This window comes from Genypterus blacodes, unplaced genomic scaffold, assembly GCF_046128005.1.
Source record: "Genypterus blacodes isolate CSIRO-AG114 ecotype Tasmania unplaced genomic scaffold, CSIRO-AGI_Gbla_v1 ptg000037l_1, whole genome shotgun sequence".
Taxonomy (NCBI): domain Eukaryota; kingdom Metazoa; phylum Chordata; class Actinopteri; order Ophidiiformes; family Ophidiidae; genus Genypterus; species Genypterus blacodes.
In genome coordinates, this window is record NW_027466850.1 from 36,252 (window position 1) to 62,398 (window position 26,147).

At 44.0% G+C, this 26,147-nt stretch overlaps 1 protein-coding gene across 1 annotated transcript; it reads left to right on the forward strand.

Annotated features, from left to right (window-relative positions):
• Positions 1-244: 244 nt before the first annotated feature.
• On the forward strand, positions 245-26,147 carry cdk18 (cyclin dependent kinase 18). Its single transcript, XM_076147433.1, has 16 exons — positions 245-574; positions 10,987-11,122; positions 15,950-16,086; positions 17,047-17,178; positions 17,396-17,452; positions 18,383-18,497; positions 18,649-18,743; positions 18,838-18,900; positions 19,282-19,405; positions 20,059-20,179; positions 21,105-21,202; positions 21,319-21,424; positions 21,593-21,635; positions 21,753-21,843; positions 22,204-22,281; positions 22,597-26,147. Exons 2-16 carry the CDS (start codon positions 11,005-11,007, stop codon positions 22,629-22,631), a joined length of 1,413 nt encoding a protein of 470 aa, XP_076003548.1. The 5' UTR covers positions 245-574; positions 10,987-11,004; the 3' UTR covers positions 22,632-26,147.

Here is a 26,147-nt window from a genome sequence, read left to right on the forward strand (position 1 = left end):
TTCTTACACGTACAGTATTCCAGTATACACACGTGCTCTCACATCTTACAGTGTGTGTTGATCCTGTCAATGCCAGAGGCTGTTCTGAGCAGGAGGAGGAGGCAGAGGAGGGGCCCTGTGCTATGCTGAGTCGTGGTTGGGTGTTGCCATAGCAACGAAGGAGGGCCAAAAGGAGGGGAGGAGTAGCTGCTGATTATAAAACCCTTCTGAGCGCCTCTGTCTTCTCCACTGCTCTCTTCTTTCTGCCTCCCCGCACAGTCCAGCTCACTGTCTGCCCAGTGTGACACTGTGTGACACCAAGGACAGAGGACGAAGAGGCTTCTAAGACTGAGCTGTCAGAGGGACAGCGGAGCGCCCCCCTCCAACCCCCAAGTCCATTTCCCTCCACTGCCAGCGGGCCTCCTTCACCTCTGCAGGGTCCATCACACCAACACGGCCTGCCTGCATCTCGTGGATTTACCTCAGTGTGACTGACTGACACCTGGGAGGGCGAGAGACCAACCTGAGCGGAGATCCAGGAGTCCGGCTCCCCACCCCCTCCCCCCACTCCCATGTGGATGATCTCTGCTCTCCTGTAAGTAAATCTGCTCTTATTATGACATATTAACCACATACAGCAAACAAACAGATGCAAACTGAGCTCTATGTTGTTGGAAAGTGGCTCAACTTTTGCTTTGGTGATAAACTTACTTTTTATAATCAGTATAGCCAATCAGCTCTCATCAGGTATCATGCGGAGTCTTCCTCAGGTTCCCTTCTGTCTGACTTTCCATCTTTGGGTTCCCCTTATTGTATAATAATAACAACATTGAAGTTACGGGGGAAATGTCTTGCATAACAACATTAACAGTTGTGTGTGTGCACAATGGGAAAGTCAATATCAGAGGTCACAGTCAGCTTATCTCAACGCTGCTCTCCATATCTCAATGTGCCCCAACACCACCATCGCCTCCTTCCTATTAATAAAAAGGCTTCATCTGATCCACGTTATTGATCTGTCTGAGAGAAACCAGCTGTGCTTTGGTAGACGCATGTGTGTGTGTGTGTGTGTGTGTGTGTGTGTGTGTGTGTGTGTGCGTCTGAAGGCCCAACAGATAAATTCAGGCCCTTTTTTATTTTGCAGTGTTCTTTACTGTTATTTTTGCACATCTGCTTGTTTTGACTTTTTTCTATTGGCCTCCACCTTCTTTCCAAGCATCCTTTCTGGCACCTGCAGACACACTGTACCGCTCACTCACATGATAATAGAGCCATTAGGTTTCTAACAGTTACTTATTTGCCTGTGAGAACAGTTGTTACTGTAATTGTAACTCTACAGCAGCAATCAGCCTCTGCCACAAAGGCAATGTTTACATAAGCAGCTTATTATTGTGTTCCTGATTCATGTAACAGCCCCAGGCCACTCAGCCATGTTAATGTGAAGATACACCGTACCTTCATCAACTAAACACACACACACACACATGGACAAACACATTTGGTCACAGAAACGAAAAGCTGTTTATATTTCACACAGAATCATCAGATTCCAATCGCTTCCGCTGTGAAACAGCAGCTTCAGTAATCAAGAGCTGTGAGTGAAAACACATCCTGGTCATTTCCGTAAACAGAGGTGACATCGATCTCTCCTTTTCCTCTGTATTAGATTAGGATGAGTGCGTTGCATTCAGGGAAGCAACAACGAAGCTCAGCAGCATTATTCTCCTCTGTAATACTTATGTTCAAAATGTATTTATTCATTTATTTAAAACCACTTCATCGCCAAAACAAAGTCATTACACTGTAATCGCTTATTTACCTTCACATCTTTGCACCTATTAATCCTACTGGAAATAATTATCACACTGTTTGAGGAAGTATTTTGGTTTATTGCTCCCTACTTCTTCTCTCTATTTCTTTATTATTGCACCTTTTATTGTTTTATTATGGAGCACTTTCTCTACAGGTCATATTTTATTAAACTACAGGAATCAATATAATCACTGTAGCCGAACATGCACACACAAGTCCCAAAACTAAACCACACTTCATCCTGCACTCACATTTGGTATGGAGGAGTTCATTCATCACCATGTTTGTTTGCACTGCTGAGCAAAATGCTGTTTGTAAGATGCTCCAGTGCTGAAGGAGGTGGATGTTCGGGCCTGGACCCCACGCTGCCCCCTGGTGGATGTTGTGTTTCATCCTCCAGATGGACGTAAAGTACGCTAATGTTTATGTAGGGGCCTGGGATTGAATACATGAACAAATATTAAAGCAGGCTGAATTAAGCTCATGGCCGACGAACACGAATCCCACTGCCAGGATCGCTTTGAAGGTGTTGCTGTGTGAAGGTGGGTGTGTGTGTGTGTGTGGGCTTCGTATCTGAGACAGCCAGTGCTTTATAAATAACTACACTAGTTTCAAGGAACATCGGGCAAACACACACACACATTGCGGCTGGCCTGTCTGGTGGGGACGCGTTGTGTGTGATGGTCATTTGAGCAGCCTGACTTCATGCAGGGTTTGCCTCTATTGGTGGAAGAGCTGCCAGCGTGTTCATGTGTAGCTGCCGTGCTCAGTGGCGTGTTTAGACCTTTTATATAATTGCAGGCTTCTCCTCCCAAGATGCCAGCGCTGCATCTGTGATGCCTTATTAGAAAGCACTGACACACACCTTGGGAAATGTGTAGCCTGTGTGTGTGTGTGTGTGTGTGTGTGTGTGTGTGTGTGTGTGTGTGTGTGTGTGTGTGTGTGTGTGTGTGTGTGTGTGTGTGTGTGTGTGTGTATGTGTGTGTGTGTGTGTGTGTGTGTGTGTGTGTGTGTGTGTGTGTGTGTGTGTGTGTGTGTATGTGTGTGTGTGTGTGTGTGTGTTGGTAGGTAAGCTGTGAGTCACCAACCTGCTCCTGTCCATGATTATATTCAAACCCAAAGGAGAAACTCACAACAACCAATACTCACACAACAATACTCACACAACATTAACAAAGCACACACAGCTGTGACCGCAAAGCAACCGTTCTAATCAGACCTGAGGCTTGTTGGTGGCAAGATGTGGGTTCTTTCAACCAGTCAGACCAGTGCAAATTACCCAGCACATGACTGGCTGTTAAAGTGTTTCACTGGTGCCAATTTAGGTCCAATACATATTTAAAACATTTTGTTTACGTTTGTCTGATCACTCTCGGGTTTGAACCAAAACATCTGGGGCGGTGGTCTCAGTCTGGATCCAAACTACTGCTGAACCAACTGAAATAAATAAAACTTTTAACAATTTAAACCCCCGAGCCGAGCAGACACACTGCGTCTCCCTCTGTGCCTTTCATGAGTTCTTGGAGGCAGTCGGCTCAAAGAGACAAAAGTGCAACTAATCTTGTGCTTTGGAATTGGATGGTATGTTACCTTAATTGGAATAAATGAGCTGTTATCTTTGTACACACACACACACACACACACACACACACAGAGAGAGAGAGAGAGAGAGAGAGAGAGAGAGAGAGAGAGAGAGAGAGAGAGAGAGCGCACAGATAATTAGGTCTGGGAGAAGAAATAACCTGTGAAATTAAATTGTCAGTAATACAATTAAAAAACTTTAACCTAAACACTTTATTTCATTCAAACGCCTAATGTGAAATCCTGGCTTATCTCAACAGAGCCTCTAATCCCCCAAGAATAACTCAGCCACCCTGTGAAAATTTCCATTGTCGTCCATTTCTGCACTTAACAACCGATCAAACCGTTGAAGTTCAGCGTGTGGATGCTGTGTTTGTTTGGCTTCTATTCTCACCAGTAACTGACTGAGAAGTTTAACACATGAAGAAAAAGCCAACAAACTGTAAACATAACATTTAGCATTTTCATACATAGCGCTGTACGCTTGTGTTCTACAATGTGGCGTCCCAGAATCCCCTTCCTGCCTTCCTGATGCCACCTGTGGTTAAACAGCAAACTTGGCAAAGCTACAACTACGATGTCATTGAGCAAACAGATTTGAAACAATTATGTCATGATGTCTCCACAGGGCTCAACACAGAATTCTGGCGTCCCAGAGTCTCTCCCAGTTTCTCCAGCTTCTGCTCTAAAGCTTTGGTCAAGTCTGTGTTAACTGTCTCCTTCTGTTTCTTATCAGCTGCACTCAGTCACTTCACATGCGGTCTGTGCCCGGTTATCTTCCTCTCTGTTGGAGGTCTTGGTTGTTGATTGGGTCCCTCTACTAACGTCTCAACGGGTTTTCCTCCTTCGTGACAGGAGTTCCGATGCTCTGTGAGCTTTGGTTTGTCTGCCTTAATAAGAAGCTGTGGTCAGTGTGAGGCCCCCGTCTCTCCTCCCTCTAGCACCTTTCCTGTCCCTGGTGAATCTTCAAGCCCAGTGCAGATGTCACTTTGCTTCAACCAGTCTGTGTCCTGCTGTTGCGGCTGATGTCTCTTGTACAATGTGGCCCTTTGTAGCCCTGGCGGGTGTCTCCAATGTGCTGAAACAGCTTTGGATGAAACATGAAATTCTTCCACTGGAGGCTCAGCGAGGTCTCATAATTATTATGATGGCGGTGGTGTGTTGTGATTCACAGGGCTGTGGCTGAGCTTCTGTTTCTTCCTGTCAGCAGGAAGCTCCACACTCTCATTTCACCAGGTGCCCTTCAGTATTTGCTGCAGTTCAGTTCATGCATTTGCTCAAAACACAACAGTCTGTCTCAAATTGATGCTGTGTGTTGTGGCATGATTGGGTAATAAGTGATGATGTGGATGTCCGATAAAATAATGAGTAAACCTCGCATAAGTGCACGCCTTGAGTTTGTGACACGGCGGTCGATGAGTGTTACCATTTAGTGATGTCTTCCTCTGCAGTAAGGTGATCGTTTAGCCAGCAATCAATGGACTTTGAGCCACGGCAATGAGCAGAATGTTGGATCAATAAGTCACATAAACAACCCTGGCTGATGTTATGGAGGTCAGGCTGAGGGACGGTGGGCTGATGCTCCCACCAATGGATCCCACAGTGAGGCTAAGTGTGTGTGTGTGTGTGTGTGTGTGTGTGTGTGTGTGTGTGTGTGTGTGTGTGTGTGTGTGTGTTTCAGCAGAGTTTGATACCTGGAGGTTGTTTCTCTTATCGTCTCTATATCCAGACTTTTTGTGTCTGATTTATATCTGTGTCTTTCAACTTCCCCTCCTCCCTGAGGACGTCTCTGTATCTCAGTAATCAGCCGTGCCATTTTTTAATTCGAGCCGTGCCTTGTAACAGATCTTATCTACACCAGGACTCACCTCTGATCGCTGATCACCGATAGTGTTTGAATGTGTGTGTGTGAGAGAGAGGTTGAGATCATGCTGAAACTAAACCTTTAGAAAACAGAGAAGAGATCCTGCATCTTATTTATTTAGTGAATTAGCCTCAGTGCCTCATTAATATGGGATTGTTTATCAGGTGCTCCAGCATCGATCATCTGCATATTTAAATCTTTAAAACCAAGACTCTTTGTGGTGTTACTGTCTGTAAATGCAAATAAAGGAATGAGGATGGCGGTCGAGTGAAGACGCCCACTCACACTTAACACCGCCTATGCACACACAAGCGTATGAGATCTGCTAAGCAAACCAGAAGAGCACACATCAGGCAGATAGAAAACAAACCAAAGGATGGAGGCAGGCGGACACAAAGCCTCCCTGCAGCTGGAGGGGAAATTAAAAGCACCGTTTAAGAATCAGATCGTTAAAAGACTCAAATCAGTTCAAAGAAAAAATGAATCAAGCAAAGTGAGCAGTATGACACGAGCGGCCTGCTACACAAACCGTGCTGGCCCCAGATACAAAGGTCCAGTCTGACCCTAACAGTGGTGTTATTGCTCTTATAGCACAGTAGGCCCACTGTTCACACACATAAATGGGGGCAGGCACGGAGAGATGAAGGTCGAAATAGAGAAGAAGACACACACACAGGGATGAATTGTTACTGTCAACGCCGCTGTTCAGAGCGGCGCGTGTGTCACGTTGGTTCTTCAATTTTCTACATAGAAGAAAGGAACTACGCCGAGGTGGAGCGAGTGTGTGTGATGAAGAGGATCAAGCAGGGTGAGGGAGGAGGGGGGGAAAGGGCACAAGACAGACAGACAGACAGGCAGACAGACAGAGGGAGGGAGAGGGTGCTCTCTGTTTACCAACCTATATAATGCAGCGATTGTTGTCTCGTTCCAGAGAAAAGCAGAGAAGGAGAAAACAAACGGGCGTCTTTATCGCGGCTTTAGCTTGGTGAAGCAGCAGCTGGAGGAGAACGTGACCTCATGTTTTGGATTTTACGCCACATTCGTTGTGTTTCTCACAGAAAAATGAGTAGGAAACTCTTAAAGCGTTCCTGTTTGTGGTAGACGCTCTGTAACCTGACTTTAGGTGTCACGTTTGTGTGGGAAGAGTTTCACAGAGTTTAATTGTATGTTATACAAGCGTTTAAGTGTTACAAACCTCAAATGACATTTAAAGATTATATTTTCTTCCAAGCCCTTTATTATAACAAGAACATGCTGCAGGTTTTGGTTCCACTCCCTTATCTCCTCCATTACAGGACACATCCAGAATTAGCAGAGTGAGAGGTGAGAAGAACAGAGTGTGTGGACATTCTCTGGCCTTTGCCCAATGGAACACACACCTGGTTAATGACTGTGAAAACCATGTGGGAGTGAGTTTGGTTTGTCAATTTCAGAATAGGAAGGTGATGTGTTCACTTCCTGGTCCTTGTCTGTGTGAAATGAAAGACGGGACTGTAATTTGGTTGTTGTGACAGCAAAGCAAACCCCTACAGTATTTGCATGATGTATGAATCAAGCGCTCTGAATGAGACTCTGACTGAAGGAACATGCAGAGTTCATTTCACCGTCGCTTACGGCAACAATTTCCTCTCCATCTACAGCTGGATTGAAGCTATACACTGTAACTAATCTCCTCTGCTGCTGCGTCGCAAAAATGAATTCAGGCTTGGAGAGCTTCCTCTTTAGCTGCGATCGACCATCTTTTCCTCACCCGCGTGTGTGTGTATGTGTGTATTGCTGGGAATTGGCTGAATAATGGCAGCTAAAATTGGATTAGCTGCAGTACAGACTAAACACACCAGCTGTTTAACAGTTATCTACTCTGGTTTCTCTGAAGCCCGAAGCCTACACTGTCACTGCCATTAATCTCTGTGAGAGAGAGAGAGAGAGAGAGAGAGAGAGAGAGATGTGTGTAGTTGTATAAGCAGAGCTGTTTTTCAGTCCCTCTGACTATTGGGGCAAACAGTAATGTAACCCCAGGGCCAAGGTCGGGTTTGGAGCATATGACCCAATCACACACACACACACATACGGTCACAGATGTACACATGTGCACATTTACATGTTCGCTATCTAACAGCGTGATGAAAGAAGATGGAAATGAACGATAGAATGCTACGTTTGCTGTGAAAGAGGCATCACTTCTGTATTTCACCCGTCTGTATCTCCGTTGCTGCGCTCTCCCTCTCGATTTTCCCGCCTGGTCCGACCGTCAGGACACAGGAAGTCACGCCAGGTTTGACTGGACAAACAACGGATGCTCAGATGAAGCTGGGCTAATGGCTCCTCCTTCCCCTCTGCCAGAGCGACCTCAGTCATTCTATTCTAACACATCGGACAGAGGAAAGGAAAGTAAGGAAGAGTCGCGGTGCTGAATATGTGGATGGATTGTTGAGTATGTATGTGTGTGTCCCTGTGCCGGTGTGTGTGTGTGTGTGTCACATCTCTAGCTCACTGTGCCTGCTGACCTGCATAAAACCATGAAGCTCGATTAAACCAGTCCCTTATCTTTCCATCTGCTGGCTCCACTCTGTAAACGATTACACATGATGGGAGTCAGGTAGCTTCAATTTTGGGTCACTGGACCACTGACATGTGACGTTTTGTTTAACTCATCACACTCCTCTCCCTTAAAGACTGCAAAGAAAAACGATTTGCTGCAATAAAAGCCAAACGTACCATCCCGATCATCTAGAAGCGTGTCGTGTAGAATCAATTCTCTTTAGGCACTAGTTAGTTACTGCTGTAGATCTATGCAGCATTCAGATACTTCATCTTACCTGTGGAACATAAAGGAGCACTGAAGTAACCTGAAGTTCATCCTCCAGCACACTTGACGTTTGAAGAGGGTTCTCATCCTTCAGGACAAAAGGAATCTTATGAAACATTTGCTGAAGATACGACCCCGCATGAAGATCTATGGGAGGGGAGGAGGAGAGTTTGAGAGACAGATGAAAGAGGAATGAAGAGAAAGAGGAGAGTGGGCATGGCAGCAACATGAAAGTGTGCTACAGGCTAATTAAGGTTTTTTTGTTGGCACCTTCCTCGGAGCAGATGCACTTGTGAGATTGTGTGTGTGTGTGTGTGTGTGTGTGTGTGTGTGTGTGTGTGTGTGTGTGTGTGTGTGTGTGTGTGTGTGTGCGTGTGCGTGTGCGTGTGTGTGTGCGTGTGCGTGGTGAAATCGTGTCACACAATCTACAACTAACTTCCTGCCCTTGACAGAGAGAGACATTCTTGATTGGCTGCACGCATCCAGACCTGAGAACATCCCCTTCCCCAAACAGAGGGGTTTGTTGTCTAGAAGCAAGATAGATGGAGTGCACCACACTCACACACACTCACCCACACACACTTTTATTCCGGTGACCCTCATAATTAAGCTGCTGGAGAGGTCAGAGAGAAAAAAGAGAGGCTCCCAATTAGGCCGGAGTGATTGCATACTTCACTGTCCTGTTTGAAGAGGAGACACTTTAGATGCTGTTTCAACCAATGGCGGCAGAGTAGGGAAGAGCGGAGGAGATAAAAGAGGACAAGAGAGAAAGGGAATGTTATCCTTACTGAAGCTGATCTCGGTATCAGAGAATTTGTGCTTGAGAAAACTTTAAAAGCCCATATCTTGGAAAAGGAAGGAGCTAGAGAGAACAGAGTTCAGACACAGCCTTCAGTGCACAGAGACAGGGCCTGTTTTCACTCAGTGTGCATAGAGGTGTTTTTGTTTAGATTTATTTTTTACACTAAAGCTATTGCAATGGTTTCAAACATACAGCGAAACATTACAATATCAACTTGTTTAGTGTCCTTTTTCTGCTGTTGCTCTCTTGGGTTATTGTGCTTCTCATATGTATTGGAGCTATATGCTGTATGTCACCATAGAAATCTTTGTCAAAGCCACAAGCATTAGCCCGAGCCACACACACACACACACATACACGCGCACACACACCACCACCAGACTCACACACCAAGTATTGATTCCTTTCCACTCACAAGCCTCTTTCCACCACCTCCCCTCCTAACCTCTCAGTCTGCTCGCTAAGCTCAAAGGCTTTTATGAAACTGCCGTCGATTTTAATCATTATACTCGGCATCTTTGAGAAGCTTGTGTTGTTTCCCACTCCCTCACAGTTTGCACCTTTCTACCTTTGTGCCGCCAGCGTTTCCCCTCTGCATTCAGGAGTCACATGGGCTGGATTGGACATTTTCTTTTGTGAATTCCTCATTTTGTCTTTGCGCTGATCTGAGGATTATTTGTTCACACAATCGCTTTTTGAGCTGCTTCTTCCCCCGGTGCTCGCTGCTCAATTTATGGCTGCCACCCACACCTCCACTTCAAAGAGATTGCCTCCTATTCTCTTGTCATCACACACACAGAATAGGTTCATACCAGCATAGTTCTTCACCTCTGCCGCTACTTTTCGGTGACTTATTTACATATTTCACGGTTACTTCACAATTGCACTTAAAGGTCACTTGTATCTGGAGGGTGATTTTGATTAACAAAGTGCATTTTTTAAGATTGCTCCAAATCTTCCAGGAATTACTGTTTGGATGCACAGTAAAAGCTAAAGAAATACAAATTTGTTTCCCTTCTGAAAACCAGAAGCGGCTGGACTGAGGACAATTCATCTCTAATTTCAGAGCGGGCACGACCAAGACAAACTTTCTTATTCTGCCAGGGTTGTGAAGAGAAAATGAAAATGGCTGTCAAATGGTCTCACATTACTGAATCCCTTGGGAAAATTTGATGGGCTGTTACGGTATATTGAACTGAAATACATATTGCGGTCACTAGTCATGTCTTGCCGAATGAGAGCGTCCGGCCATATGTGGCACATTGTGCAGGCGGCACGACAAAAAATGAGAAAATGCAGCGATTGCTCAGAGACAGCGATGGTCTGACTGTAAGGTTCTGAAAATAACAAGGGAATAACAAGAGACACCACACACACACACACAGACACACACACATCGTCCATGTCAGTGAAGGAATCATAGATAGAGGGATCTCGCTGTCACCAGTCTGTGCAGAACACAAGCAGGAAAAGGGGCAAGGGAGAGAAATGAAGAGGAGTGTAGAGACAGTAGAGGCATGATTAGAGCCGTGACTAGCAGGGCCGGCCGCGGTCGAGTAACCTACTGAGGGAGCAGGCGAGAGAGAGTATTGATCAGCTCCTGGCCTGCTGCTTTCTGCCTCATTATCGGATAAAGCTGTCGTGGCTCACGCTGCACATGAAGATACACTGCAATGTGACAAGATGCGCTAGTGTGTGTGCGTGTGTTTGTGTGTGTGACCAGGAGGTTTGCACAAATTTACCCTGGTGGTCTAAGACACACTGTGTTTGTGTTTAAATGAGCGTGGAATCTTTTTTTTCCTAAGTCCTACCTTCCGCAAACCTTTTTTTTGTGTTTCCAGTTTGTATTCCAAAACAATAATAACAGCATTTTACCCCCATCAAGTTATGTTTTCACTTGTTTCTGTCTCTTGGCTCAAAACCTATGTGGGGAGAACAAAAGGCGATTATCCTTGACATGATATAACTGTCGTTCTGGTGTTGGTCTCCAGTTTAGTAGTTAACAATTTGATCCTTTTCAATGTCATCTCTCAACATCTCTCTCGCTCCCCCCCCCCCCCCTCTCTCTCTCTTTCTCTCTCTCTCTCTCTCTGTCTCTCTCTCTCTCTCTCTCTCTATCTCTCTCTCTCCCCTGTCCAGTGTCTGCTCCTCAGCACCATGAACAAGATGAAGAATTTTAAGAGGCGTTTCTCTCTGTCTGTTCCTCGCACTGAGACCATCGAGGAGAATGAGTTCACCGAGCAGATCAACCAGCTGAACATGAGACACACTCAGGGTAAGAGACACCGTCTATCAACACACACTGACTAAAGCCTCATTCAACAACAGGGCTTGAAATTATATATACAATCCCTGATCAGCATTTACTAATTCCAAATCGTCCCCCCAGCTCAGAATAGCCAGAGTGCTTGTAGAAATCATTTGTGGGTTAGAGTTACAGCTTCCAAACCCGTCTTTCCTTCTGTGTCTGCAGCCGATCCTTAGAGATTCAGCTGTTTGTCTTGGTACAGCTGGTAGCACCTCTGAGGCATGAGGTTAAGCCATGGCCTCAGAGGAACATGACAGGAGGTTATGATTTGTGGAATAGAGCTACTGTAGTTAGAGTGAGATCCTAAAGTTGGTGCAAAGACATCAAGAGTATATTACAGAATAGAATAAAGATTATTTACATGTTAGCCTGTGCATTGTTATTGGTCAGTAGATATTTACTGTTGAATGTGGGGAAAGTTGGTATTGATGAAGATTTGTGCTCACCAAAATATGAAAAATATCAAAGCCAGTTAAAGATTAAAAAGTGATGTGAAGTGAAGGGAGCATGAGGGAATACGAGGTCACACAGGGTGAGCTGAAATTCCATCGCATCCAAGCCAAGAGCATTAAACCGTGAGCCTGATGTAATCAGTTTCAGCAAACCTGCTGAAATGTTCCCACACAAGTCAAGTAATCAGTCAGGCATATGAAACTGGGAATTCACTTCTGTCTGTCTCAATGTACGATACACACATACAAGAATGAGTGCAGCTATGCTCAGTGTTCCATCAAATTCAACTTTGACCTGATTTGACAGAGAGGGAACAGCAGCATGCAACGTAAGCAGATGTGACAAAAACAATGCATCAGAAGACTGTAGCACAGTCCCACAAATGTCAAACAGACAAATTCCTCTACCAGAAAGACTCGGAAGCCTAATTGGAGTTAAAGAGAAAAACATCAAACAAAAATCTGTCAGGCTGGGGACCAAGCCGGTGGCTGAAAATAGCACCAATCAGAACACTGGAAGCAGCAGAGAAACATTTGTCAGCCAGGAAGAAACAACGGTAGATGCCTCCATTTCCATGATGTGGCCCTACAGCTAACTAGCTTTGTAAACTATCTTATGGTCAATGCTCTTGTTTGGATGGTATGTTAAGCTTCTCTGTGACACTTGTTGGTCTTGATTTGGCACCCGAACTCTGGCACCAAAAGCAATGGAAACGCCAAAACCATCAATAAATGTGCCGCCTTGATAACCACAGTCTGAGACCGAACAATGTCATTTTAATACTTAGTCCTGTTTCCACTGCATCTCCACTTGATTTTTGCAAAAAATTATTTGCTGTTTAGGTTCTCCTAGAGCTGCACAATGTTGGAGTCAGACAAGCCAATGACACAAAGTCAGAAATGGTGGGATGTGATGGAGCCACGGTTCTATATTTGTATGCAGGAGATGAGATGAGATAAACTCAGAGGAATTAATTACACCGGTTCTGTTCATCGCAAAGAAGCAATTTGTCACCCATAGGCTCTGTGATGTGTTTTTAATAGTCTGTGGATGATACAGTGACATAAAATACAGCTTACTCTCGGCAACACAGATGGGACTTATTAGTAGGAGAAATGTGTTGTTTTGTTTTGGTCTTTGATAGGATTATGATAGAAAAATATAACGGCAACTTTATCCTTTCAGTGCTGCTCTGCCCTGACACAGAGAAGCAGCTGAATATGTGGTTTAACCCCCACAGACTCGCTCTCTGTCTGTGGGGCTGACTGCCTCTGAAGGTCAGGAAAGAGGCAACGCAGAGACACAGAGCATTAGCAGGCGTACTATGGGGAGGTGATTTGAGTGAGAATCCAAGACGCACAGAGACAAACAGTGTCTGACCCAAAACTCAGCAGCCGCCTGATGTTTACAATCCTCACAAACCGTTCCTCTTCAACTCTCTTCTCTGTTGTTCCGGTAAAGTAATCCACAGCACATAACTGCAGTGTGGACGGAAAACATCATCAGGCATTGTTTCCAAGGATTTATTCATCACAAGGCTCAAACATTCCCAAGCAGGAAGATTCACAAACGACATATTTATGTTTTCATTTTGCCTCCCCTGGACATCGACGATGAAGATGAAGAGATACAGGGCGGAAAAAGAGATTGATACTGTTCATAAAGCTGTTAAAATAAATACAGACATAATCCACGGGCAAGTTTAAATTCTTCAGGTCTGCTCGATTAGAGTCCCCGATCTAATTGTTCCAAACAAAGAAAACCAATCAGTCCCAGATCGCAGCTCATGATGAATCTATTAGCATCCCCTCAGGCCACAAACAAACAAATACAGGCACATTGGAGACCATGAAAGCAGCTGCACACACACATTTATTCCCAAAAGTGTGTGTGTTCTTAGGGACTTTCAACTAATTAGTCAATTTAAATCTCTTTTGCTAAGCTCACATATGAACATGCCTGAGAGGAAACACACATGTAACTTGTGAATGGTCCCGTGACGGTGTCAGTTGTAGGTGCAGTGGGTCATTTCATTGCCTTCGCAGCTATGTGATGTTTTTATGTGATTTTGGCCATAACACACATATTATCAGCCTCTCTCTGGCACAAACACACATAAAATTTGATAACCTTTATCACGTAGCGGTGATTTTCTTGATTTTCTTATCTGGACTATGTGGGCTGGCTGTTGTTCTGGGCACGTTGCCTTCTGCCTTTACAGGAAAAGCCTGTGGAGTCTCTGTTCCCATCACCCTCCCTCTTCAAACCTGTTTCATAGTTTTATCCCTTTTGATTTGATCGTTTGAGAGCTTTCATTTTTATAAGCTGAAACCCAAAAGAGCTGGGGAAAACGTCATTCTCCAGGCACGACAGAGCTAAACGATCATTTCAAATCAGCTCTAAAAAACCACCATTTCGGAAACGTTGATAAAGAGCAGGACAGTCAGTAGTCCGTCAATAAGTACCTCGCTACAAGCTACCAGATGTCCATTAGCGGGTGTGACGGGGGACATTTCCATCTTGCATTCAACACTGAAACGTTGCGCTTCATCCTCAGTTCTTCACAGCTGTACAGTTGAAAATTCAGGCTACAAAATGTCCTAAAAAATGCCCCAAAATGTAGGACAGTTCTTTGATCTTCTGCTGTCTGTTAGCAGGACGTTGTGGCTGCACTGAGATTATTCATTTGTGCGACACTCAATGAATATGTAAATTTTCAGAAACATTTTTGATATTACACTCATTATCATTACTAATCACGATTTATGCAGCCGAGGGGAAAGGTTTGTTATTCTAATACGTTTTTAATTGGCACAGCTTGATGTGATGTATCCTCTAGCCGCCTAAGTGTTTTAATAAATTATTTTCTTTGACTCAACTCAATTGACTCAACCCTTGTAATGGCTGCACTTTAGCTGCAGTGTGTATCCACAGTTAGAAACAAGTGTAGCCCTGGCTGTGGTAGCGGCTAGCACCTTCATGTTTTTCTCATTTTCAGTTAGCCTACAATCCTAAAACCCTAGCAAACTAGCGACATCATTCCGTTTTAGCAACATTGAAGGGATATGAATGTGTTACTATAGGTACATTTGAACAACATTACAGTCTTTTCTCTTTATCAAACACAAGTTATTAGCTACACCTGTACGTTTACTCCTTAAAAATGGTTGTTGTGAAAAAGAACTAGCCTACAGGCAAGATAGCGCGTAAATTGCAAAAATGCAACACCGTTACACTCCATACATTTAATTAAATCCATAACAATGCCAAACACTATGATACGCCATGAGTATAGAAGCTGTTGGGCTACTTATCTTATCTACATTTGTTCTTTTGTTACTTTTGTTATCGCCTTGCTAACTCTGGTGTTCTAGCCATTGTTTGTGTTTCTTTGTGCTCATTAACGATCGTTTCATAGAGAAATGCTTCAAAACCATGTGGCCTCTCTATATCGACTTGTCCTTTCACAAACAAGGTGTATTTGCAGGCATACATCAATATTTCACAGCAATTAGATACGGGGTGATTGTGCGCATGTGGGTGTAGGTGTGTGTAACCGTGCGTGTGTGTACATTACATCAGCAGACAGAAGTCGGGCTCTACCTGACGTATGGCTCTACAACAGAGGAGGTCATTTTCCCTCGCCCACACACACGTTTACTGAAAATGTATCCATTCAATTTATAATCATTCCACTTTCACCTTGTATATACAGCCTGTTAAATACGTGTGTGTGAGTGAATGTGTGACTATTAGAAGGATACCGCTTAAAAGAGATACGTGAGACCTCCTTCACAGTGAGACCCGATTCCCTTGTTAGCCGCAGTCCCCATGGAAACAACGACTTAACACTGTTTGTGCTTCACCCCAGGAGGGAATGGTTGTAACACACATACACACACAGGCGCGTACACAATCACACATTTACACACACACATGCCCAGAGGCTATCAATAAATTGAAGGCATATGTCCACTTCACACTCACAACACAAAGTCGCTGTGTTAGTGGGGCGAACAATGCCCTCCATTGAAACAGAAGATCAAACTGTAGCTTTCACAAGACGCCGGAGAGGGATCAAACACACGGCGCATTTAATGTTGTATAATGAGAATCTTCCTCCTGCCTCACTGTGTGGTCGCTCTGACAGATCCTGCTTTTGCCACCATTTATACTTTGCAAATACATAAATATAAGCTATATCCATATCTTCATACATTTATAATTCAAAAAGTATCCATCATTTTTAACAAAAGGTTTATCCGGAATCAATTCTTGTTGGAACTAGACCGGTTTGCTCTCAGGCTATACTGACCAAGTATCATTTGTCTTTCCTGTCAGGCCTTGATCCAGACAGGCTGGGTCCTTCGTCTCATGATGCCAGTCCAGTGAGCCCTGAACCAGCCACACCAGGAGCCCAGTCCCCCTCTCAGTTGCAGTACCACAGCAAGGCCCAGCACAGGCGTTTCTCCATGGAGGTAACGTACAGGAAGAATGAGTCAGATCAGAACAGATCAGAAGGAGGAATCAATAAGGGACTGCTGTATCAGAAAGCAAATATAGATTGTCTAGGCAAAGCATTAAAAGTCTGGTATCGACAACAGCTGTGGCACAAGCACTTTGATTTCATGTCCAAACTCTTTCCCCAAGAGTCATTTCTCAATTTCCAGCCCTGCCAAGGATGAGTCACCTCCAAGGCTTTTTGCCGTCCCTGCAGCAGACGTCTTATTGGAAATGTGAGAGAGTTCACAGTTCCACCTTTTCAGAAAAACTCCCAGTGGAACAAGTGTGAATCACTCCGACTCTTTCTCATACCCGCAGCAGACAGTCGAGTGAATCTGTGCCAGAGGGAAGCGCTCAAGGAAAAAATTGGTGCTGTCAAGACAGAAATAAAGTTGAGATGTTGAGATGAGAGCCGAGAAAATTGGTTTGAGTGGCTTAATTCAACAAGCATAATGTATAGAAATGATTGTGACATTTGACGGAGCTGGCAGTTACACACATTGGCTTGACAGATGGAATACAGATCACACGTGTTGAGTGTCTTTTTTTGCTTTGGGGAGCTTTGTCACATCCTATTTCTATTTTGATTCATCTGAAGAAGGAGCTGAGGCTGACAAACAAGATAAATTGAGTGTATTTACAGTTTTTCACCTGGCATCTAATGGCCTCTCATGTTAATTAGAGGGTAGACGTGACACTCTGCACAAGTACAGAGCCATGATTGGGTGTCTGGGCAGGAAGGACAGATGTCAGAGCAGGGTCGTGTGCAGTGCATAAGCGGCAGCGTCCGCCCTTATGTGCGCGTGTTTTACGTAATTATGTCGTTAAATCAGACATTTTAACACAGTACATGTCGTCTTGCTGCGAAGATGATAGAATTTGCCACCACATCTGCTACAAATCGATGGTATTAACTGCCTTATTACTGCCTGCAGGATGTCAGCAAGTGCATGTCTCTGCCCATGGACATCCGTCTTCCTCCAGAGTTTGTCAAAAAACTGCAGCTGGAGAGCGACAACTCGCCGCTCTGCAAGCCTCTCAGTCGCATGTCTCGACGTGCCTCACTGGTCAGTGGCTTGTATTTTTATGACACATACATGTTCCTATCTATCAATCTAACCTTAATCAATACAGTGGTAGTACTAGTAGTATATGTACATTCCCAAGCCTCCTGATTTTCAATACAAACAAGTAAATCATTCATTAATGAATGTGAATGTATCCAAACTGTAATCAGAGGAAAGACACATCAAGCTTAAACTGTCTATTTTTCTGTGTCTGCAGTCGGACATCGGCTTTGGGAAACTGGAGACGTACGTGAAGCTTGGCAAGCTGGGTGAGGTATGTCTGTGCCAATTATACCGCACTTCATCTTCCAACGTCAGTCTCAGACGGCCAATAGATGCAGAGGCAGCCAGGGTGAACTGAAAAGAGAAAGGAGCGTCTCTCTGGTGTACAGTGTTCACCATGAGTCTTTATTGACTTCATTTATGTGGGAATACTGTGAGTCAGACCTCTCAGGAGCCTGTCAAATAAAAATGTTTTGCATCCGTTTGATTTTCCCGGGGTGCTCTGCATGAATGGCTCAGCTTAATTAGAAAGACGAAAAGTTTGCAGTCTACTTTCAGGCCATAAACTTGGAAAGAGTGGCCACAGGGAGGGCAGATCACATGTGCAGACCACATTCATTGATCCTGTGGTTTTTACAGCCTTGGGGAGTAACAAGTGATCAGTGACTGAAGCCGTCTGGATCGACTGCAGTCACAAGGCTCAGCAGGGGTCAAACAGACCTCGCTGATGATGATCTCTGAAAGAGATGATAGAGAGTCACATAACACAACTTGTGGACAGTAACTTCAACAACAACTTCCACAACAGTTACTTCTGTGTACTTCTGCAGTACATTTTCTTTGAACCCACATTAACTTTAAATGGACCAGGAAAGAATATCTGCAGGCATGAACATATGATGATGATGATGTAACTATGATGAACAGTCGGTGTACTCTGTCTTCAGCCAGTCCGATGGAATGAATTCACTTTTTGTTCTGGTTAATGAGAAAGTAAACTGATATCAAAAGCAAACAGATTCTAATCATTGCAATGTAGCTTCAATTTTCTGTTCGTATTTGCAAACAAGCATAGCAGCCAGCTGGCATATGAATCATTCCACTTCCACATATAACCTTTGTGTGTGTGTGTGTGTGTGTGTGTGTGTGTGTGTGTGTGTGTGTGTGTGTGTGTGTGTGTGTGTGTGTGTGTGTGTGGTAGGGGACATACGCCACAGTGTTCAAAGGACGAAGCAAACTAACAGAGAACCTTGTGGCGCTGAAGGAGATTCGGCTGGAGCATGAGGAAGGAGCACCGTGCACCGCCATCAGAGAGGGTATAAACACACACACACACACACACACACACACACAGATGAGTTATTCAGTGCTGCCTTCTGGTGGATAATTTTAGGCCACATCTATTAGCCGAAGGGAACAGTTTTGTACTCACAGCATGCATAACCTTTGGCCTTTCTGTCTGTCCAGTGTCTCTACTGAAGAACCTAAAACACGCAAACATCGTCACGCTGCACGACATCATCCACACAGAACGCTGCCTCACACTGGTGTTTGAGTATCTGGTGAGTGCTGCAACCATGATGAGCTCAGTTACATGTACATGAGTGGAATCTGGAAGGATCTGAGTGTAAACAGTGTACCTCTTATGTCTCCCAGGACAGCGATCTGAAACAATATTTGGACAACTGTGGGAATCTCATGAGCATGCATAACGTCAAGGTGAGGCCCCCTACAGGCCATATATGAAAAACAGACAGGAGTTTAGATTGGATACATCAGTATGAAGACATAATAATGACTTATTTCACAGTTCTGTATATGAAAGTTCTCAAACTGTGGTACGACGCCCCCTGGTGGTGAGATTCAAAATGTCTGCATATAATCAAGCAGTTGAAATCGACATAGAAATTGTTATGTTGTGTTGGCAAATAATTCATGAATAAAACAGGTTTCAGTATGAGAAGCTTTTGAGAAATGTCTGTGCAGTGGCGTTGTGGAAGAAGCAGGAGGTAAATGCAATAGATTGACAAAGGTTAATGTCCAATGAAGAGCTGTTTTCACCATCATCTTCATTCTAAATCAGCTGTTTGTCCCGTGCAGATTTTTATGTTCCAGCTGATGCGTGGACTTTCCTACTGTCACAAGAGGAAAATCCTCCACAGAGACCTCAAGCCTCAGAACCTCCTCATCAATGACAGGGGGGAGCTCAAACTGGCCGACTTTGGTAGGAAAATGGCACACACACACACACACACACACACACACACACACACAGGTGCATCTTCAAAAGCAAACATGACCATAAAGACTCAAACTCACACGCACACCTACACACACAGGTGCATCTACAAAAGCACACATGACCACAAAGACTGAAACTCACACACACACACACACACACACACCTACACACACAGGTGCATCTACAAACGCACACGTGGTCATAAAGACTCAAACTCTCAGGAATAGAAAAGCACATTGTGTCTCACAGTTGCTTTCCAATTATCTTCTACTGCCACTCAGAGATCTTCAGTCCAGATTACTTTAGCACACTTACTTTCTGTAACCTAGCAACTGTGCCCCTCTCTCTGAATTTTCTCATTTTGCGCCAGTTATGGGTATATAAACCAATTCCCAGACCGTTTTCTCCACTTGTGATGAGCTGTTCATGGTGACACATTCAGAAAGAGATAAAGAAGAGGTTATGTAGTGACACCACAATGTAGTATACATATAATAAAACACCTGGAGAGAGGCTGGATTTCTTTGAACTTGTCAGTCAAGGGGTTATACTCACAAAAGTAGTAGTAGAAACTTTGACCTTGTGGGCTGTGAGTGAGCTGCAGTTTGAAAGCCTGCCTGTGTTGTGCTGGTCAGGTCTGGCCAGAGCCAAGTCCGTCCCCACCAAGACCTACTCCAATGAGGTGGTCACTCTCTGGTATCGCCCCCCCGACGTGCTCCTGGGTTCCACAGAGTACTCCACACCCATCGACATGTGGTCAGTAGAACAATATGCATGTTTTAATATCCTAAGTTTTACCACAATTAATTTCTAAATGCAAGACTTGATTTGTGTAGAAAATGGTGTTTAATATACTAATTTGTGACATCTGTGTGTATTATGAATGGTGATCAGGGTGAAATTGTGGTTCTCCCACTGCTCACCCGTGCACAAAGAGTGAAGAAAAAACCTTTCTCATTCACTTCTTCATCTCTGCTTTATAATAACCCCTGCGACAAAACAAACAGACTTCGATTCTATTTTTTCCTGATATGTCATATTGGAGTTTCTGAATATAAACAAGCATATTTTTGCAGCAAAGGAGACCTGAGATGTAAAGCTTTTGCCTATTTCTTACAACTGTAGTCTCATGGTTGAGCCGTCTCATGCACAGTGAGAGCAGAGTTGGTTAGGGCGTCGTCAAAGCACAATCCTACCTTCATGTCACCGAATGTCACCCTGGCGCGGTAAACACACTGAAGCAGACGAATATCAAACAGCTGAAGGGTCATACAGGATTAGTTAGTATGCGTGTTTGTCTTCTTGAACTCTCACAGGGCTTTTTGATGGAGATGAGTCACTGCTCACACATCAAAATGTTGACTTGTGCACCACGTGTTCTTTGTTGCTCATTAGTCCTGTGCCGGTATGAAAGCAGCACAAAGCTTTGATCGGCAGAGTTTGGTGAGCTCACCTAGCTGCAGCACAGAGGATCCTCTCTTTAGACAACAGGGTGCCTGTTCGACGCAACACCCGGGGATGGAACAAAAGGCTGCACTGTGCCCACTCGCACCAAGCTGGATGTGTTTGCACTTATGATCAAGTGTGTTTGTGCATGTGTGTGTGCGTGTTTGCTGAATAGGGTAATGCCTAGAGCCCTGTGTGATCATAGGACTGTTTATTTCATCTTCTCCTCTCACAGGGGTGTTGGCTGTATCCTCTTTGAGATGGCAACGGGTCGCCCCATGTTCCCCGGGGCCACGGTGAAGGAGGAGTTACACTTAGTGTTCAGGCTCATCGGTAATTATGCTGCAACTGTTTGTTTGTCTACTGTAATAAAACATGGAACATCTTCATATAGGTAACAAACTCCTCGTTGGAATTGAGTGTGATTTGTTTTATTCCGCCTCTTTCAGGAACTCCAACAGAAGACACCTGGCCGGGCATCAGCAGTAATGAGGAGTTTAGGTCCTACCTGTTTCCCCAATACAGACCTCAAGCTCTCATCAACCACGTGCCCAGGTAACAGCTGTATGGAATTCAAATGTTCAGTATTTATGAAAACAACCCAGGTCCAAAGCCGAAGGAAGGAAAACCACTATAGTTCTAGTGCCAAAGTGTTTCTCCCCGTCCGGGAATCGAACTTTAGTCTCCCGGAAACAACAAGACTTCTTTGTTTGTCTCCATCAGGTTGGACACAGAGGGGATTGACCTGCTGTCTGCTCTGCTGCAGGTAGGACACACAATTACAGACACACATCACATCACGTGCAACCAAGTGGAAATGAGACAACATGGAAGTGTGACATTACACATGATGCAATCTGCAGCTTTTGTGTTGTGATTGCAGTATGACACACGGCGACGACTATCAGCTGAAGCCTCTTTACGACATCCCTACTTCCTGAGTCTGGGGGAGAATATCCACAATTTGGCAGACAGTAAGACACACACACACACTCTCGTACTTGAGCAGGTTAGCAGGTTTATTCAAAAAGATCTGAACTGATTTTGATGAAAGGAAGAACATGGATCTGGGTAGAACCTAATAAAATGTGGAGCAGATCCAGATTCAGTGCTTGATTCAAATTGATTTCCATACATTGTGAAAGGTTTCCTGTCAAAAGTCATAAACACATCTCAATCACAACTGACTATAAGAAGAGCAAAAGAGAGTAAAAAGAGAAGAAGAAGAGTGTGCAGAATGTGCGTCAGACTTACAGCGCGTCATGCACACTCACCTTAACACACCCACCTTAACACACTTACCTTAACACACGCATGTCTCTCCTCTGTTGTAGCCGCCTCCATATTTTCCCTCAGAGAGCTTCAGCTCCAGAAGGACCCGGGACACCGCAGCTCAATATTCCAGGCTCCAGGTGCTGTAGATCTCACAAAACAATATGACATCATCATCAGCCAAATCCATATACAAAGATAATTACATCTTACATTTTGTGCGTGCGTGCGTGCGTGTGTGCGTGCGTGCGTGCGTGCGTGCGTGCGTGCGTGCGTGCGTGCGTGCGTGCGTGCGTGCGTGCGTGCGTGCGTGCGTGCGTGCGTGCGTGTGTGTGTGTGCGCTACATCTGCATAATTTGTATAATCTTATTCTTGGTCAGTGATCATGTTGATATCACATTATAATTGTTAGTATATGTGTGTGTTTGTATTAATCTAAATTTCTCTTTCATCAGGTCGAGGAAAGAATCGAAGGCAAAGCATCTTCTAGAGGTCACAAACGAGAAAGACACACACACACACACACACACATACTGTACACGCACACACACACACAAGACGATTTGCCTTTTCAGACACACAGTGCAGAAGACCAACACAACTCCTCTCGTACACAAGCATGCTCACCTGTATGCACACACTTGCATGTAAGCACAAACAGCATGCGTGCTCACTCGTTTCCATGACAACTGGCCTCGGTACTACACAGGGTTTTCGGGGAATAAAACTTGCTCTGCACTTGAAATGACTGAGCTGAGATATTCTCCCTCCTCACACACCAACACAGACATATTTGCAGACATTTGCACAGTCAGAGTCTCGGCCGCACACACACACAGAAGGGTTTCAGTATCATGAACTTAATGGCCCTGCTCTCCTACGGTGCACAGATCATTAAGAAATCCTGCTTGTAGTATTACCTGCTATTGAATACTCTAGAAGGTGCAGTGGAAACTATGGGCGCCTAACCTATATCTGAGCACATAATCATTGACCTCCAGCATAGAGAGATGCTGTAAACTGCAGGCGAGGACAGTTTCATGCACCTCTAAGTGAGCTGTGTTGCTCTTCACACTATCTGCCCCTGAGGGAACGTGTGGGAGCTGGAGGGATTAGCACACAGCCAGCCGCACAGTTGTCATGGAAGTTTTACAGCAATCAAACTAAAACAAACCATGCTGTAAAACACATTTTTTTAGACTACTGACAGTGCTACCTAACAGCACAGAGGGAAGTCCAGAGAGCCGGACAAACAGATGGCTTAAATCACAGATTATCCTAAAGCAAAATGAGGTTCTTAGTTGTCTGGGTTCAATAAAGAAAAGGCTCAGCTCAAGACGAAAATCATGACTAAACCTTTACACAAACTCAACTTGTAAGAGTGACTGGTTTTCAAACTTGTCAGCTAAATTAAGCAGCAACCGGTAGTAACACGCCTGCGTCTTTATAGCGCCCTCTAGTGGCATAAAGCTTTCACAGGACGAAGGGGAGAAATCTATATAAGCCCATTTCTGGCTTCTATAGAGAGGAAAATAAGAAAACTTAAGCTTGATTAAAAAAAATATGAATAGAAATGATGAGATGAAAAGTCAAAATTTTGACAGATTTTGACTTTTTGTATCAGAATTTTGACTTCTTATATCATAGTTATGACATTAGCTTATTTGTTAAGTTTTCTTCTTCAGAATCAAACTGAATTTGACGCCGTATTTCAATGACTACATTTCAATTCATATCTGTTATTTCACTGTTATAACACTCTGCCACTCAAACATTGAAAGTGAAGTTATAACAAATGTAACCTAGATGCCTAAAATATCACTAATTATTATTCTTATACCCCAACTTTGAAAACAAGTGCATACTGAATAAGGCCTATTGTTCTGTCAGATATCACAAAGAGCAGAAATTCATTCATGTCAGTTTAGAGAATCCAGTGTCTCTTCTTGACGTGCAGTTACCCAGGAAAGTGAAGAATCTCTGACATGGCAGCTATGGGTGTGTTATGGACCCGACAGTCCTCTGAAGCTGTACAATTAGTCCACAAACGGTGCAGACACCAAAATAGTAGCAACATACTACTACATATACCTCTTCTCGTGCTTGCCCATGTAACAAACATCAAACTCACTCCATATTGATGAAAATAGACTCATGTGGACACACTTGCCTTGCTGCGGTGACTTGTTTCAGCTCAGTATGAGGTTTGGTTTTATACAGTGTTACAGCCCAATCTCACTCCAGTTTTTAAAGTTGCCTTAGTAAACTGCATGATATTTTGGCTTGTGGAGAATCTATATCTGATCTAGTGTAGCCTACGTGTGAGGAATCTCTTTGTAACTGTAAATAACTCACTGTGAGTGTGTCTGTGTGTGTGTGTGTGTGAGTGAGTGTGTGTGTGTGTGCGTGTGTGTATTGACTAGTTTCCTATTTGCACAAACCAGAAGTGTCCTCTCAAGCCTGCTCCCTTCCCTTTGTGTTTGACCTTACACAGTGCCACGGTATCATTCCTTACCAAAGCCCTTTGAACCTACTATCTTTGACCAATCACCGCTACCCTTAAACCTTGAAGTTCTGTTGTCCAGCCGACATGACAAAGCACTTACCTGGAAAGCCTGTTTTGGCTTAAGAACCACAGCTCTTTTGTGTATTTAGTGTATTTGACATTCACCTTTAGAAATGATCATCATCTGCTGGTTAGCAGTTGGAAAGGCCGGGTGAAAATGTCAAATCTCCCAAATGTGTCCTTCCTTTCCCTTGTGGCTGGAGACCAGAGGTCACGCCCAAGATATGAAACGAATAAAGTGTTTCAGACACAGAACGGAGCTTGTGGCAATGCGTCCTTGCATCCTCGCCCTCACTCCTCCCCTCCTCTTCCTCCTGGTGTCCGCTTAGATGCACCAGAAAAGGAAACCTGAGGAAAACTTGTGAGGGCTTGAAGCTGTATGATTCTACACCTACCATCAAAGCAACACTGCAATATGAAAGAGACGCCAAAAAAGGAACGCATGGATTTCACAATGGCTTTCTGTTATCATCTGTTTCTTCCAGACGAAGGTTAAGTCACAGCATTTCCACATCAGCAGAGGTGTAGATGACGAGTCGGGACTTCACAGTCATTCATTTACATCTACTTGTATCTTGGCATGTAAAGAAGCTTTATCATACAGCGTCACAGCGTTGTTCTGTAGGCTTGTGCTTGAGTAGTTCACGCAACACTTACAGATGGCCTCTGTTGTTGTGTATGTTTAAAATCAAGTTCAATCTTTGGAGGGTGTATGGATACACACTTTGTCTATATACCCAAGGTGTCAGAGCTACATCTGCCACAAGATCGCATCCAAAGGTTTATATCAGCTTCCTCTGACGCAGGATACAAGTAAAAGAAAAAGAATGACACCCTGTGGCTGATCAGGGAAGAGAGTGGTGGAGAGGCCGATCAATAACTGAAAGTTGTTTGTTTGACTTCCAACACTAAAAACATTAAAGTGTTTTGAAGTGCCCCCAAGCCAAGAACTGAAACCCCTAAACAAAGCGTATGCAGGGGTGGGGAGCTGTGTGTTTGTGTTTGATATAATCTCCATTAGTGAGTGTGAGGGCAGATGGAGGGGACCTTGTGGATCTCACACTTCCTCCGTCCTCCTCCTCCTCCTCCTCCCCTCCTCCTCAGTGGCACTAGTATTACTGTGTTTTGTCGTGGTAAATGAAACTATTTTAAATACTGTAATGAAAAAGAAATAATATATATATAAATATAAATATAAATATATATATGTATTTTAACAGATGTTTTCATCTTTCTCAGTGACTTTTATGCCGGTACAAAAACAGCAGATCACTGTAAAGTAAAATACACAACAACAAAAAAAAACTGCAGATGTCTAAATGTTTTATAAAATATAAGAGGTTTAGATTTTGTATAAGATGTGATATTTTGTGTGATTTGTCTACACTGTTGTTAAAATGAGAAACTGAATGTATTGTGACCGGCGACAGGCCAAAATTG